The sequence below is a fragment of the Aquarana catesbeiana genome, linkage group LG01, assembly GCF_042186555.1.
Source record: "Aquarana catesbeiana isolate 2022-GZ linkage group LG01, ASM4218655v1, whole genome shotgun sequence".
NCBI classification, from domain to species: Eukaryota; Metazoa; Chordata; class Amphibia; order Anura; family Ranidae; genus Aquarana; species Aquarana catesbeiana.
Genome location: NC_133324.1, coordinates 200,924,446 through 200,939,533, shown reverse-complemented (window position 1 = coordinate 200,939,533; position 15,088 = coordinate 200,924,446). Strand labels below are relative to the sequence as shown.

Sequence of the window (15,088 nt, the reverse complement as noted above, 5' to 3'; positions counted from 1 at the left end):
GCAGTGCTGGAAAATAATGGTGACCACACAAAATATTACCACTTTGAGCCCAATTTGAACATTTTCACTTAGGGGCGTACTCACTTCTGTTGCCAGCGGTTTAGACATTAATGGCTGTGTGTTGAGTTATTTTGAGGGGACAGCAAATTTACACTGTTATACAAGCTGTACACTCACTACTTTACATTGTACTTTCTTCAGTGTTGTCACATGAAAAGATATAAAAAAATATTTACAAAAATGTGAGGGGTGTACTCACTTATGTTAGATACTGTATGTCAATTTTGGGCAGCCTACATATATAGGGGAGTTAGAAATGGTGCATTGCTACACTTTATGCTCCATATACAAGACTAATATCAATTAAACTGCACAAGTATACCCATTCAGCAATAATGGCAAGGAATATACAATTTTTTAAATAAAGATTTGGAACACTATCTTAATGTAAACAATCTTATCAATGTATAAGAAAGGGCAGAACTTTTGTCAGCTGTTTAAATTATTCCCATCATTTCCCCTTTGGTAAAACAGTTTTTGGTTGTGACAGTAAATGAGTAGAAATATCTTCAACCACTTCGTACCCGGGCAATTTCTGAAACTTAGCTCCTACATGTAAAAATCTACTATACTGTGTATATTACACACATACACACACACACACACAATATATATATTTTTTTGTTTAGCAGAGACCCTATAGACTAAAATGTTGGGTGTTGCAATTTTTTATGTCACACGGTATTTGCGTAGCGGGTTTTCGGCGCAATTTTTTTGAGGGGAAAAAAAAAAAAAAAACTTTCATGAATTTAAAAAATAAAAAAAGACATTAAAGTTAACCCAATTTTTTTGTATAATGTGAAAGATGATGTTACGCCAAGTAAATAGATACTAAATATGCCACGCTTTAAAATTGCGTCTGCCAGTGGAATGGCGTCAAACTACGGTGCTTAAAATTCTCCATAGGCGATGCTTTAAACACCTCTACAGGTTACCAGTTTAGAGTTGCACAGGAGGTGCTAAAATTATTGCTCTCGCCCTGACGTTCGTGACAATAGCTCACGTGTGGTGCGATCACAGTTTGCATATGCGTGCGAGAGTAACATATGTGTTCGCATTTGCGCGTAAGCACGGTGGGAGGGGGGCGCTTTAATTTTTTTTACTTATTTATTTTATACACTTTTTTTTTTTACACTCTTTTTTGTACTAACTTTATTGCTATCATAAGGGATGAACAACATCCCTTGTGACAGCATGGGCTGTGACAGGTCCTCTTTATGGAGTGATCTGGGGTCTATTAGACCCCAGACCACTCCTCTGGCCCCCCATGCAGCCGATCGGACACAGATCGGTCCGAACAGCTGCTTCCCTGGCCTCCGATGGCCAGGTAAACAAAGGGGCGTAACTGGAAGTGACAAACTACTCGTCGCTTCCGGTTTCCAGGGTTACAGAAAAAGGGGAACATCAGTTCCTCTCTCTCTCTGTACAGGGCATCCATCGCTGCCCGTAACATTGCTCCTGGCCTCCGCAATGGGATCGGAGAGCCCGGTGGCAGTGGGAGGGGGGTGGGACCCCCTTCTGTCACCCATAGAATTGATCAGCCACTCAGATCACTTCTGCCTTACCCAAAATCACCGGCTTAAAAGATCGATACCAGGATGAAGCCTGCACCTACTGGTACGTACCTTGGGATGGAAGTGGTTAAACAGAGACAAGAGCAGTAAAAAAGGTTCTAATTCTTTTCCACTCTAATCAAAAAATAAAATTCAACTGAACTTTAAAATAGTAATGATGATAAAATGTGCCCTACTGAAGTAAAGCATTCATTTTTTTTTTTTTGAAAGGTAGATTTTAAAATCCTGTCAACATATAAACCACACATTTGAATGATTTTTGAGGGTATACAGGCAGAAATAAAAACACACTTACTGATATATCAGGATTGGATAGCTCACACAAGAGCTTTTTAGCATCTATTACAGCCTGATACAGCCTTAAATTCTGCCCATTGCTGGCAACAAAACATGCACTTGGAGAATTGCAGTATGTACCTGTAAATGTACAAATAGTTCAGTTTCCTAGGTCATATCAAGAAAGTGCCCTGAAAAACCACTACAAAGACAAACAACAAAAATATTCACAATAACAAAATATAACATTTAATTTGCTTAAGTAGGCGGTAAGATGGTAAGATGTATTTCTTTGGCATATAACAGCAACTTTAAAGTAGAAATATAGGCAAAAGCAAACAGGACAAAGAGAGGATATATCTCTCTAATGGGGGCACAGACAGCAATAAAATTTGACAAAATGTTCTAATCCCTCTCCACTTTACCCAAAACGTAAAGTAGAACTAAAGGCAAATTTTTATTAATTTTGGATAAAGTAAGTAAGGTCATAACCCCAGGTCTGTTTATTTTTTGCCATCCGTGTCCCATTGAGGAGATTTCATTTCAGCTCCTGTCCCATATCCAAAACAGGAAGTGAGAGGAAATCCTTGCAAATTAAGGGAATATCTTCAGGACCCCCAAGTCACCAGAACTTTCATTACTTTTCTGGGGACAACCCAAAATTTGGGATTTTCATTTACTTTCACTTTCAATGATGATAGAAAACAGGACAAATAGAAAAGGTGAATTCCTCCAACAGGGGTAGACAGCAATAAAAACAGACAAGTGTTCTAATCCATCACCACTCTTTCCAAAACTAAGAAAAAAAAAGTTTTGCCTTTAGTTATATTTTAATGTAGTACCCATGTTAAGACATTCCACAAACCCTTTTAAAATGCTCACGACAGCCATCAATTGTGGAATGTTAGCCACATTTACTATTGTCAGTCACCTTAAACCAATTTCAAGTTGGATATTAAAAACGGTTAATAAAGGATATACATTGGACAATACTACTGAACTTTATTATTATGGAATAAATATAATACAGTAAAGAAAGGAGTTTAGAACATGCTTAGACCCTGCCCCAAGCATCATAAAAAGGAAGCGAGTTGCATAAGTTTTATGATCTACTGATTGTGGACCACTGTTAGACATGGATACTTAAAGAAATAAAAGATGCCTAGACACAGACTTACCTAAACAATAACTTGGTATAAGTGTGGGTAACCAAGCTACATTGGAGAAGGCAGAACCGTGAAGGGAATTGATACGAGCCAGCTCAGAAACTCCACCAGAAAATGAAAGCGGTCCAACTGGATCAACTCGCCAAAGGATTAGTTCACTGTACACTGCATTAGGATCCTGGTAACTTTCTGATGCTTCCTCTCCATTGTCGTTTATAGAACTATCTCCATCTTGTAAAGAGTTAGGTGTCCCAGTATCACCATTTACCTTTGTCAAGTCCAGTGCATTGTGATGAGAAGTAGTCAGCAGTAGTGGTAGAACAGAATGACAGGCAAGGTCATTCAGATGAAAACGATGGCCACAGTACCGAGACTTGTGGGAAATGCTGAGCACAGTGGAAAAGGCAGATTCTTCAGCAAAGCTCACCTGCCACTGATTCAGGGAACCATCTGCATGCTTGGATATCATTAACACATTGGGAGTAAAGATGCTCAGCTTTACGCTGCTCGATTTACTTTGCCCAGCAGAAATGAGCATAGAGGTGGATCGTGCCATAGATGCAGGCTTTTGTTTGCCCTGCTGAATGGCTAAGTCTACATTTTTAGTGCTTGCGTACATCACTATACTTCGACAGAGGGAGTTTGCGTCTCCAGTAGGAAATGCAACAGGAATTCTACATGAAAAGGATACCTGAAAAATAAAGCAATGCTAATGAACCACTAAATAATATGCTCTATGAATATTTTTTAATTAAAAAAAAACACAATAACTTGGGCTACAAAACTTAGCTTCTGGATTTGCCTGGCAATAATTACCTGCACTTGGCGAAACATGCCAGGCTGATACTCATCCAACCAGTCAACATGCCATACAAGCAAAGAGCCATCCACAGGATGGATACTAAAAAGCATGTCTGGATTCTTGTTCCATTCAGAAAGCAGGATTTCAATTTCATGATCAATAACAGAAGATGGGAAGGAAACACTGGAAGAATTTACAGTTTTTTCCCCATTCACTTCCTTTTTCTCATTTGGCAATTTTGAATTGGCTACTTCATTATCATCATCTAAAAAGATTAGGAAAGAAAACAAAAATAAAGAAAAATTATCAACTATTAGCCTTTATACATGCTGGTATGGATGTGCAACCATTCTTGAAACAATGGCAGTACATATTTTCAAGGTAAAGTCTATTTAACCATTTGCTGGCCGTCCTATAGTAGTTTTACTGCTACAGGGTGGCAGCTCTGCGCCGGATCACGTTTTATATATGTGATCCTGCATGTTTGCCTACAAGGGGGCGGGCATGCGCCGGTGGTGGGTAGCTTCTGCTGTGATTATTTACAGCAGAATCCGATCTGCGGGTGCCAGGCACTTGATGTCAACCGGCACCCGGAGATCATCGGTATAACACACAGAACGGGGATTTGCCTATGTAAACAAGGGGGGAAGGGATGGATTTTGTGTTCCTGCAAAGCCGGGACAAAAATCCATCTCTTCCCCTAGTAAAATCACACATAGTAAACACAAACACTAGTTAGGCACACAATTAACCCTTTGATCGCCCTAGATGTTTAACACCTTCCCAGCCAGTGTCATTAGTACATAGCAGTGCATATTTACAGCACTGATCACTGTATTAGTGTTACTGCTTCCCGCAAAGTGTCAGTTAGTGTCTGATTGTCCTTCGCAATATCGCAGTCTTGCTATAAGTTGCCGATAGCCGTCAATACTAGTATGAAAAAAATAAAAATTGCATAAATATATACCATAGTTTGTAGACACTATAACGTTGAATGTAAACCAATCAATATACGCCTATTGGGATTTTTGTTTACCAAAAACATGTAGCAGAATACATATTGGCCTAAATTTATTTATAAAAAAAATATATATTTTTTTTATTGGATAGGTTTTATAGCAGAAAGTAAAAGAGATTGTTTTTTTTTTTTTTCAAAATTGGCGGTCTTTTTTTTTTGCCTATAGCGCAAAAAATAAAAAAAAGCAGTGGTGATCAAATACCACCAAAAGAAAGCTCTATTTTTGGGGAAAAATTTACAAATTTTATTTGGGTACGGCGTTGCATTACCGTGCAATTGACCGTTAAAGTAACGCAGTGCCGTATCGCAAAAAGTGACCTGTCATAAAGGGGGGGGTAAAACTTCCGGAGGCAAAGTGATTAAAAAATGACCAATGATTGATAGCCCTATGCAGTAAGTTTTCTAGAAGAAAACATGAAAACTCATGAGGCAGCTTGTCCATTTAACAATGGAGATTACTGGGTCAAACTCTTAACTGCATAGATTATGCATATATACTGGCCCATTTAGAGGTCATCCCCTAGCTTTTATACCCAAGAAATATCTGTTAAAATACTGAAAAGAAAGAATGGGACATTTGATCATACAGTGGCTGTATTCGTATGTGCATTGTGATTGTACAATCACTTTTCTCCCTCATAATATGGCATTTGGCTGTATTGAATTGTATTCAAACTGCACTGTCTCCCTTCATTTTGAAGAGTGTTGTGTAAACCGCACTATAATAATCATGTGTAATATTAATAATAATAATGATAAGTTAAATGGGTCTGTACTAGGGTTGCACTGTTACCACTTTTTTTAGACCGAGTACAGGTACCGATACTTTTTTCAAATGCAGACGGTCCCCAGGTTACAAACATCCGACTTACAAATGACTTCTTCTTATAAATGGAGGGAGACAATAGGAAGCGGGAGGAAATCTACCCCAGGAAGGGAAATTCACTCCTGTAAGAGTTATCATGGGAAAAAAAGTGTCTCCACTTAAGCTTTATCACCAATCCTTGTTTCCACAACAACCCAAAATTTTCAAAATCCAATTGTCATAGGGACAGAAAGTGAGGTGAAATCTTCTGAACAGGGGCACAGACAGTAAAACAAATGTTACAGGGATGTCAATACTATATACTATACTATCCAAAAAAATGCAAAAGTATTTTTTTTTGGCTGGAGCTACCTGGTGTGACTTACAAACCAACTTAACACTAATATGCAGCACTGATGACGCGTGGACTGTGTCAGCAATTTATTTTTATACAATTTTAACTTTTAAAATTGTGTTTTTGACTGTTTTTTTTTTTACAATTTTAACTTTTAAATATTCAATACATTTTTTTAATCAGCCCTGTTGGGAGAGTGGGGGGGGGGTGCTTTGGTGAGAAATCAGGGGTCTAAACAGACCCCTGAATCTCCCTGTTGAGACAGAGAAAGGGACTGAGGACACGCATTCCCCAGTTCCTTTTTCTGCAGCCTCAGCTGCACTGAAGATGAATGGACAGGAGACAGAGGCTCCTGTTCATTCGTAAACTGAAGGCATCGTAAAAACAGTTTACAATGCTCAGTTATAAATGGACAGTCAGAGATCACTGACTCTCTGCATTCAGAAAAGGTAGGAGCTGGTAAATGACAGATTTCCCGGCTCCTTCCTCCGCTCTCCATTCTGACAGATCCGGGACAGGGGGAGGACCAGAGGACAGAGGGGGACTGGAGGAGAACACAGGGGGCAGTTAGGGATGATCGGTGCAGTGAGTTATAAGCACTGATCTCCTTGTACAGATTTCAAAAAAAGTAGCTGAAAGCCACGGGGGAGGTGGGAGAGGAGAAGCGGCTGTCAGCTGCTTTACTGAAATCTATACAGGGAGATCAGAGCTTGCGACTCCCCCCACCACAGCACCAATCATCCCTGACTGCCCAGATATTGGGTCAAGCATCGGAGCTTTTGCACGAGTATAAGTACTTGTGCAAATGCTCGGTAACAGCACCGATACCGATACTAGTATCGGTGCAATCCTAGTCTGTACATGGTCAGTTTAATTCAGAAAACGTAGTTTCAATAAGACAAGGCTGTTTCTAAGAAGGGAAAGAAGAAACATGTATTATCCATTTATGCAACCTGAATCAAAGCATATAATGAATTAACTCGACTATGTCAAGTAAATATGTTTATCATATTTATGCACAGTGTTTTAAGCGATAAGGATACACACCTTCTTCTGAGTTCCCTTCATCCTGGTTTGCTTCATCTGTACAAGCCTCTGAAGACTGCTGTTCCAAGCTCTTCCTGAGCTGCTGAAGGAAGACTTCCATAGACAGAGAAAAATGTAACTCTTTGTTATTCAGCCAATGCACTACGAATGGTCCACTTTTTTCTTCAGTCTCACTGAGGCTCATTGATGAAATAGATGGGAGAAGAGGAATGTCTAAAAGGGAAATACAGAAAAAAATTATTCCAACTAATATAAACGGAACAAAGAAACTTAAAAAAAAAAAACCTAAAAAAAACCAAAAAAAAACACCACTATACAGCTATAAAATAAAATAAAAAACAATCTCCTGAGCACTTTTAGTGATGCTAAATTTAACTTACCGTAATATAACTACAGGCAAAACTTTCTTTTTAATTTTAGAGAGGATGGAGAGGGATTTCAACCCCCGTCAGGGTGTTATGGCTGTCTGTGTCACTGTTAGGGAGATTTGCCCTCTATTTGTCATGGTGACCATTATCACAAAAAGTGAATTAAAATCCCAAAGTACAAGTTGGTCAGCAGAACAGGAATAGAAGGGAAATCAACAAATGGGGACACTAGTTCTGGTGACTACCAGGGATTTCCCTCTCACTTCCTGTTGTGGCTATGGGATAGGAAATGTTGGCAAAGAAAAACCTGACAGGAGTTTTTTTGCATAGTTACATTCAGCTTGGACCAATGTAAGTATGCACATGCCATACCTGAGGGACCACTGTGAAAGCGGAGAATCGCTCTAGTAATCTCTGCTTCTACAGTGATATCTGCTGGGTCTGGTGCTGATCAGCTTCCCTGCTGCATAGTAACAACAGTGGGTTGCCTATTTGGCACAGAAACACTTCACAGAACACCTTGCATTTGTCTCAATGATCACAAGGCTTTCTCTGATTGCATGGGGTGAATAGGCAGGGCGGTGAGATCATGATCGCCACCAGTACAATCAAAGAATGGCTTTAATTTATTGATAAAAATGCAGGAAATTCTGTGAATGCCGGCTATGCCAAGCATATGAAATGGCCGGATCTAGGGGGGTGCTGGGGTGGGCTAAGTTCCCACCCTCCCTAGATTTCAGTTGCATTCCCTCAAACCCCCCGATGGAGTAAATATCCAGTTTGCAAACTCTGCTGCCTCTCTGCAATCTCCTTGTTGAATATTCACTGCTGTTCTGTCAGGCAATCCTCTCCCTCTCACAGCTGTGTGCTCTCCAGCAAGGTGCAGTGAATATTCCTTGCTCTCACTCAATCGCTTTAGCTGCCGGCATATCTGGCCTGGGGACTACAGCATTACTGCTCCCTAGACTCTTCCCGCTCTCTCCTAGGCTGAACAGCACAGGTGAAGAACTAATCGATGCCACTTCCTGTATAGGCTGCTGAACTGCCACACTCCACCTCCCAGTCCTGCCGCCCGTTAACCCTTTTCCGAGGTGATTTTGCCCCACTAAACTGGCAGTCCCTCTCCACTTTCTTCTGCCATATTTTTTTTAGAGACTAGGGAAATGTACATACCTCTCCCTCATCCCTGCCCCCCAGAAATTCTGATACATCTCTTGGCACAGGGTTCACTGCACTGTAATCCTCCAGACGCTTTTTACTCCCATTGCGATTAAGCAGTGGGAGAAAAAAGATCAGACACTCACCGATTATCTAAGACTGCCACCCCTGTATTGATATAGTTGTGATCTCGGCTATTCTTCCCCACTTACATTTGTAGAAGCCAAAGCTTCTACATCCCAGCTGCTGTGCCCAGATGAAAAAAGCTCTGAGTGCCCTACTAGCAGTGACCCCTGTCCACTGCCCTGCAAGTAGTGATACCTGTCTTTCACACTTCTGATCTATGTACACTGCACTGTTGACCCCGGTCCTCTGCCCTACCAATTACTGTACACTCCACTGATGACTTCCCATCCTTTGCCCTGCTGACTCCTGTACACTGCCCAGCAAACGAATAGCCTCTGTACACTACCATACAAACCCCAAACCTCATTCTAAGCCTTACTGACCCCCCCTGTACACTGCACTGCTGACCTCCCCATCTTCTGTCCCCCTGACAACTCTTACTGCATCCCCACATCAGTCTAGATCTGGCCCTGGTGTACGACTCCCTGCGTTTACTAGGCAGCTGCTTGGCACTGGGCTCAGAAGACAGTGGCGATTAGTGAAGTAGGAAAGACTATGACAGGAATTATCTGCTTCCAAGCAGTGCCTTGGGTACAGCATATGCATATTTACAAAGCTGGAGCAACGTAACCATGCAAAAAATTAACAGATTTAAAGTAAAGACATATCTTCTAGAAAAGCATACAGATATTAACTGCCCTAAAGAGTTATCAACCATAAAACATGAAGAGGCCACAGGTTTCCTACAGCTCTTGTCTAGCACACATTTTCTTCTGTTAGAGTACAATTTTGTCTCACCTGTAGCAGGGTTGATGCTAGCTGCAATGTGAAAGTGACAAAGTGCGTTGCCATGAAAGGGGGTGTTCCGATGAACATCATGAGCATCATGTTGATGAGGTGGATATCCTGTGTGTGCCACCAAACATAAAGATCTCTTCCTGCCTCTACGAAAATGCCTCAAGTTCAACTGTTTGGAAAACAAAATATATGGCTGACTAATACTTCAGGCAAAAATGGAGTGGATTTTAAAAAATATAGGGAAAGGGCAAAGGCATGTTCTGTAAACCTGAACCCCAACTTGCATATATATTTGCAAATTTTAAACACACACTAAGAGCACTCTAAAACAAGCCCTTATTCACCTCTATAGCCATAGGTATTGAGTAATTTGTTTTTACAAAAGGGACACTCAAATTGGAGCGGTTTTACTAATAATTCCAATTGCAGCAGAATCTTTGCAGCCTGCCAGCCCTCCAAAGTAACCACAGGGCAGGTTTCTATAAACCAACTGAAGCCTGATGGACTAACGGTTAGGAAGAGCTTGTTTTGCTGCTCTTTTTCTGCTTGTTATGAATGTGCACATATTTAATGCACATGGACTAGGCACATGCGCATTTTATGAGCCAGCTACTCCTGCCCCCTTTATAGCCCAGCACTCCAGTGAACTCTGGAGGGGCAGAGCAGAAAGCCAGTGACCGACAGTCACCAGCTCTCTGCTCACTAAAGTTCGAGAACTGAGCGATTAGAGGACTTTGATTGCTTAGTTCTTGGTTTAGAGCCAGCGGGGCACACCTGCAGTATTGGATCGATTGTTTTTCCCAACCCCATACTTCTCTTTTAATAGCAAACCCCAACTGCTGTATCAATAAATAGCCCTTGATTTTTAGAGTACAAAACTAAAACAGTGAGGCGCTAATTAAATATCTGTAAGCATTATAATGTACTCTCTTTTTTTAAACAAAAGTGCTATAATCATGTCACATAGCCAGTACCGAGTGAGCTGTGTTCTTATAAATTACATAAACTGTAATGTTAGTGATGGAACAGCACTGCAAATGTGAATGGATTGGTTTTATCTGCTTTTAATATATTTTATTAAACAAAATTATGCAATGTTTCCCTCTTAACTTTTCTTGATTTCATGTATAGTCCATATGGGGAAATAATGGTTTTTGAGATCTGGATATTTACAAGCAAGTATGATCCATACATCTTAAAGAAGAACTCCGGGCAAAATCTTTATCTTCCCATGCAGTAGGGCTGTGCCCGCACTGCATGGGTTAACTGCTCATTTCGTCCAGGGGCGTAAGGAAAAGCTTTATTTATCCGATCCTTTGATCCTCCAGAAAACAGTACTCCCCCATATTCAGTGGTGGATTGCTCCCGCGGTCCTCATGTCTTATTTATCCGATCCTTTGATCCTCCAGAAAACAGTACTCTCCCATATTCGGTGGTGGATTGCTCCCGCGGTCCTCATGTCTAGAGGCGGTCTATGGGCGTGATGACATCAGGAACAGTCCACAAGACCCGTAGCGTGTAGGGGGGCAGGGACAAGCAAATTAGGTAAGTATATCTCCATTCTCCTCAACACTAGACAAAAACATGCATTTAACCCATGCAGTGCAGGCACAACCCCACTGCATGGGGTAAAAAAGTTTTGCCCAGAGTTTTTTTAAGGGTCTTGGCGAGTTCTCTGAGAATTGGGGAAGGAGTCACACAAGATTGATTGAAGGTGGTATGCTGGGACGTTGTTGAAGGTTAAACTTTTGAGGCGACTGAAGATTGCACTGGAGAATTGCACCTAGCAATGCATTGACTGTTGGTGCATGCACTGCTTTCAGAGTTTTGCACAAAGATATTTTGTATTTTGCAAAGAATTTTTTGCATTTGCATATTTATGTGTTAAGGATTAGGAGCATGTACAGCTTCCGGCAGAGTTTTGCATCAAAGATTTTACACAAAAAGATTTCTTGCATTTTGCACAGGACTGTTTGTATTTGTACATTATTATATGTATGTATGTATACAAGATGTTTTAGGAAACCTTATGAGCACAGGAGCTCTAATTATAGCACTTTAGTTTAAAGAGATTGTGCACATTATAATGCTTACGGATATTTAATTAGCGCTGTATTATTTTTATTCATTTTGTTAGTGTCATTTAAAGCAGTTGTAAAGGATACATTTTTGTTTTAAATAAAATAATAAACATGTTAAATTTACCTGCTCTGTGCAATAGTATTGTACAGAAATGCCCTGGAAACCACCTCTTCTGTGGTCCCTTGCCGGCGGTCTCAGCACCTCCTCTGTGTGTGCCCAAAGCAAGCCGCTTGCTATAGGGGCACACCCACAGGCTCACTTCCTACCCAGGCTGTGTGCATCCTTAGACTTTAATACACTCAGTCACTCGAATACTTAAAATAAGAAGTTCCTTAATGCACATACCTCTATTGCACTCTGTACTCGCTCTTTATTTGAAGGGTTTCTTTTGAAATTATTTAAGCCATCTGGCTCAACCTTTTGATTGAACCCATCTCCACATAACAGGCTATCATTGGGCAGTAGTGTCTCTGTCCACAAACGGCAAATGTTGTCCTTGCAGCATGTCAGTAGAACATTACACACAGATCCTCTGTAAAATAAAAAAAATAAACACAAAAGACAAAAAAAAAAAAAATCATTAACCAAACAATGCAGTACAAATAAAGTATGATTAGATATCTATAGAAAAGTATATATGATTTATAACAAAGTTTCATGCTTGTTCACTAATGAATACTTGTAATAAACCTGATTTGCACCTTTACTTTTTTATACTTTTACCTGACCATTTAGAGATCAATTGATATTTTTTATAAATTGACTTGTGTTCCATTACAGTCGTAACAAAAATACTATCGTGCTGCAAGGCCAATCTAATTAGTTTCTGAACCCAATGCCAACAAAACATTAACAGTCATAACATAAGTGCTGGGAGGAATATATGAAAGAAAAGAAAAAGCTTTGATCATTGACAGAGGATCATTTACTGCCCATCAGCCTCAGTTCAGCCTTCAATGATACTGTCTACACCAGGTCACATGACTGTAAAAACAGATTTGTAAAAAAGGAGGGAATATACTTGCCTTTCCGGCAGTCGTTTTGTCTTCACTGCTCCCCAGCTGCAGTAAGCACTTGATCGGTCACACCCATTTCCCCTGCCAAACACTATGGTTTCTCTCAGCTCCTCATGTATCCTTGTAGTGATGTACAAGTCGTGGATGAGAAAACACAGTATAGGGAGTAGGTATTCCATCCAGAAGTCTGGTAGGGAACAGTGAAGAGGCAGCATATCCTAACAAGTCATCTGAAAGGCAAGTATACAGTATTCTCTCCTCTTATACGGGTATTCTTTTACATACAAACTGAACTCGGTGCCGACAGGGTCACTAGTATTTTTTACTTTCTGCTATAAAATACACTATATTACCAAAAGTATTGGAACATCTGCCTTTAGACATACATGAACTTAAATGGCATCCCAGTCTTAGTCTGTAGGGTTGTCCATAAAAACATGAATGAGTGAGTTTGGGGTGGAGGAACTTGACTGGCCTGCACAGAGTCCTGACCTCAACCCGACAGAATGCCTTTGGGATGAATTGGAGCGTAGACTGTGAGCCAGGCCTTCTTGTCCACATCAGTGCCTGACCTCACAAATGCGCTTCTGGAAGAATGGTCAAACATTCCCATAGACACACTCCTAAACATTGTGGACAGCCTACCTAGAAGAGTTGAAGCTGTTATAGTTGCCATGGGTGGGCCAACTCAATACTGAACCCTAAGGACTAAGACTGGGATGTCATTAAAGTTCATGTGTGCGTAAAGGCAGGTGTCACAATATTTTTGGTAAAATAGTGCTTGTGTGTGTTCTCTGCAAAATAGCTAAAGCTCTGTCAGACTGGATGGAGAGCGTCCGTGAACAGCAATTTTCAAGTCTTGCCACATAATCTATATTGTATTTAGGTCTGGACTTTGACTGGGCCATTCTAACACATGAATATCCTCTGATCTAAACCATTTCATTGTAGCTCTGGCTGTATGTTTTGGGTCGTTGTCCTGCTGGAAGGTGAACCTCCGCCCCAGTCTCAAGTCTTTTGCAGACCAACATTGCCTAAAATTGCCCTGTATTTGGCTCCATTTATCTTCCCATCAACTCTTACCAGCTTCCCTGTCCCTGCTGAAGAAAAGTCCTCACAAAAAAATTCCCACAACTCGATGCTGCCGCCACCACCATGTTTCACGGTGGTGATGATGTGTTCAGGGTGATGTGCAGCTAGTTTTCCGCTATACATAGCATTTTGCTTTTAGGCCAAAAAGTTCAATTTTGGTGTCGTCTGACCAGAGCACTTCTTCCACATTTGTCATGTCCCCCACATTGCTTCTCGCAAACTGCAAATGGGACTTCTTATGACTTTCTTTCAACAATGGCTTTCTTCTTGCCACTCTTCCATTAAGGGCAGATTTGTGGAGTGCACGACTAATAGTTGTCCCGTGGACAGATTCTCCCGCCTGAGCTGTGGATCTCTGCAGCTCCTCCAGAGTTACCATGGGCCTCTTGGCTGTTTCTCTGATTAATGCTCTCTTTGACCAACCTGTCAGTTTAGGTGAATGGCCATGTCTTGGTAGGTTTGCAGTTGTGCCATACTCTTTCCATTTTTGGATGATGGATTGAACAGTGCTCTGGGAGATGTTCAAAGCTTGGGATATTTTTTTATAATCTAACCCTGCTTTAAACTTCTCCACAGATTTATCCCTGACCTGTCTGGTGTGTTTCTTGGCTTTCATGATGCTGTTTGTTCACTTAGGTTCTCTATCAAACATCTGAGGGCTTCACAAAACAGCTGCATTTATACTGAGATTAAATTAAATTACACACAGTTGGACTCTATTTACTAATTCAGTGACTTCTGAAAGCAATTGGTTCCACTAGATTTTAGTTAGGCGTATCGGAGTAAAAGGGGGCTGAAAACAAATGCAGGCCACACTTTTCAGACATTTATTTGTAAAAAATGTTGAAAACCATTTATCATTTTCCATCTACTTCACAATTATGTGCCACTTTGTGTTGGTCTATCACAAAGTGGCACATTATAATAAATATATATATATATATATATATATATATATATATATATATATATATATATATATATATATATATATATATATATATACATATACACACACACACATACATATATACACACACACACACTGTATTGCTATCTGTGGAAATATGTATTTAGTTATACAGTCATAAATGCTGGAATTGAAAATGCTATTTGGTCCACTAATATCGAAAACTGAGGATACCAGCACTTTTTTCCTTTAAAAATAACAAACATGTTATAGTTACCTGCTCAGTCGGAGTGGATTTGCACAGAGCAGCCTGGATCCTCCTCTTCTTGGGTTCCTCTTCTGTGATCCTGGCCCCACCCTCCTGTTGAGTGCCCCCACAGCATGCAGGTTGCTATGGGGGCACCCGAGCTGAGTCACAGTTTCCTGTGTCCATTC

At 40.5% G+C, this 15,088-nt stretch overlaps 1 protein-coding gene across 2 annotated transcripts in view; it reads right to left on the bottom strand.

Moving 5' to 3' along the window:
* DMXL1 (Dmx like 1) overlaps nt 1-15,088 on the bottom strand; it is a 268,508-nt gene that overhangs the window by 164,553 nt on the left and 88,867 nt on the right. For both annotated transcript variants that reach the window (XM_073624666.1, XM_073624667.1), the window contains exons 8-13: nt 11,981-12,167; nt 9,554-9,722; nt 7,104-7,316; nt 3,893-4,143; nt 3,089-3,767; nt 1,930-2,051 (exon numbers count right to left, since the gene is read on the bottom strand). In XM_073624666.1, coding sequence (XP_073480767.1) covers nt 1,930-2,051; nt 3,089-3,767; nt 3,893-4,143; nt 7,104-7,316; nt 9,554-9,722; nt 11,981-12,167 — 1,621 coding nt within the window. The remainder of the gene's footprint in view (nt 1-1,929; nt 2,052-3,088; nt 3,768-3,892; nt 4,144-7,103; nt 7,317-9,553; nt 9,723-11,980; nt 12,168-15,088) is intronic.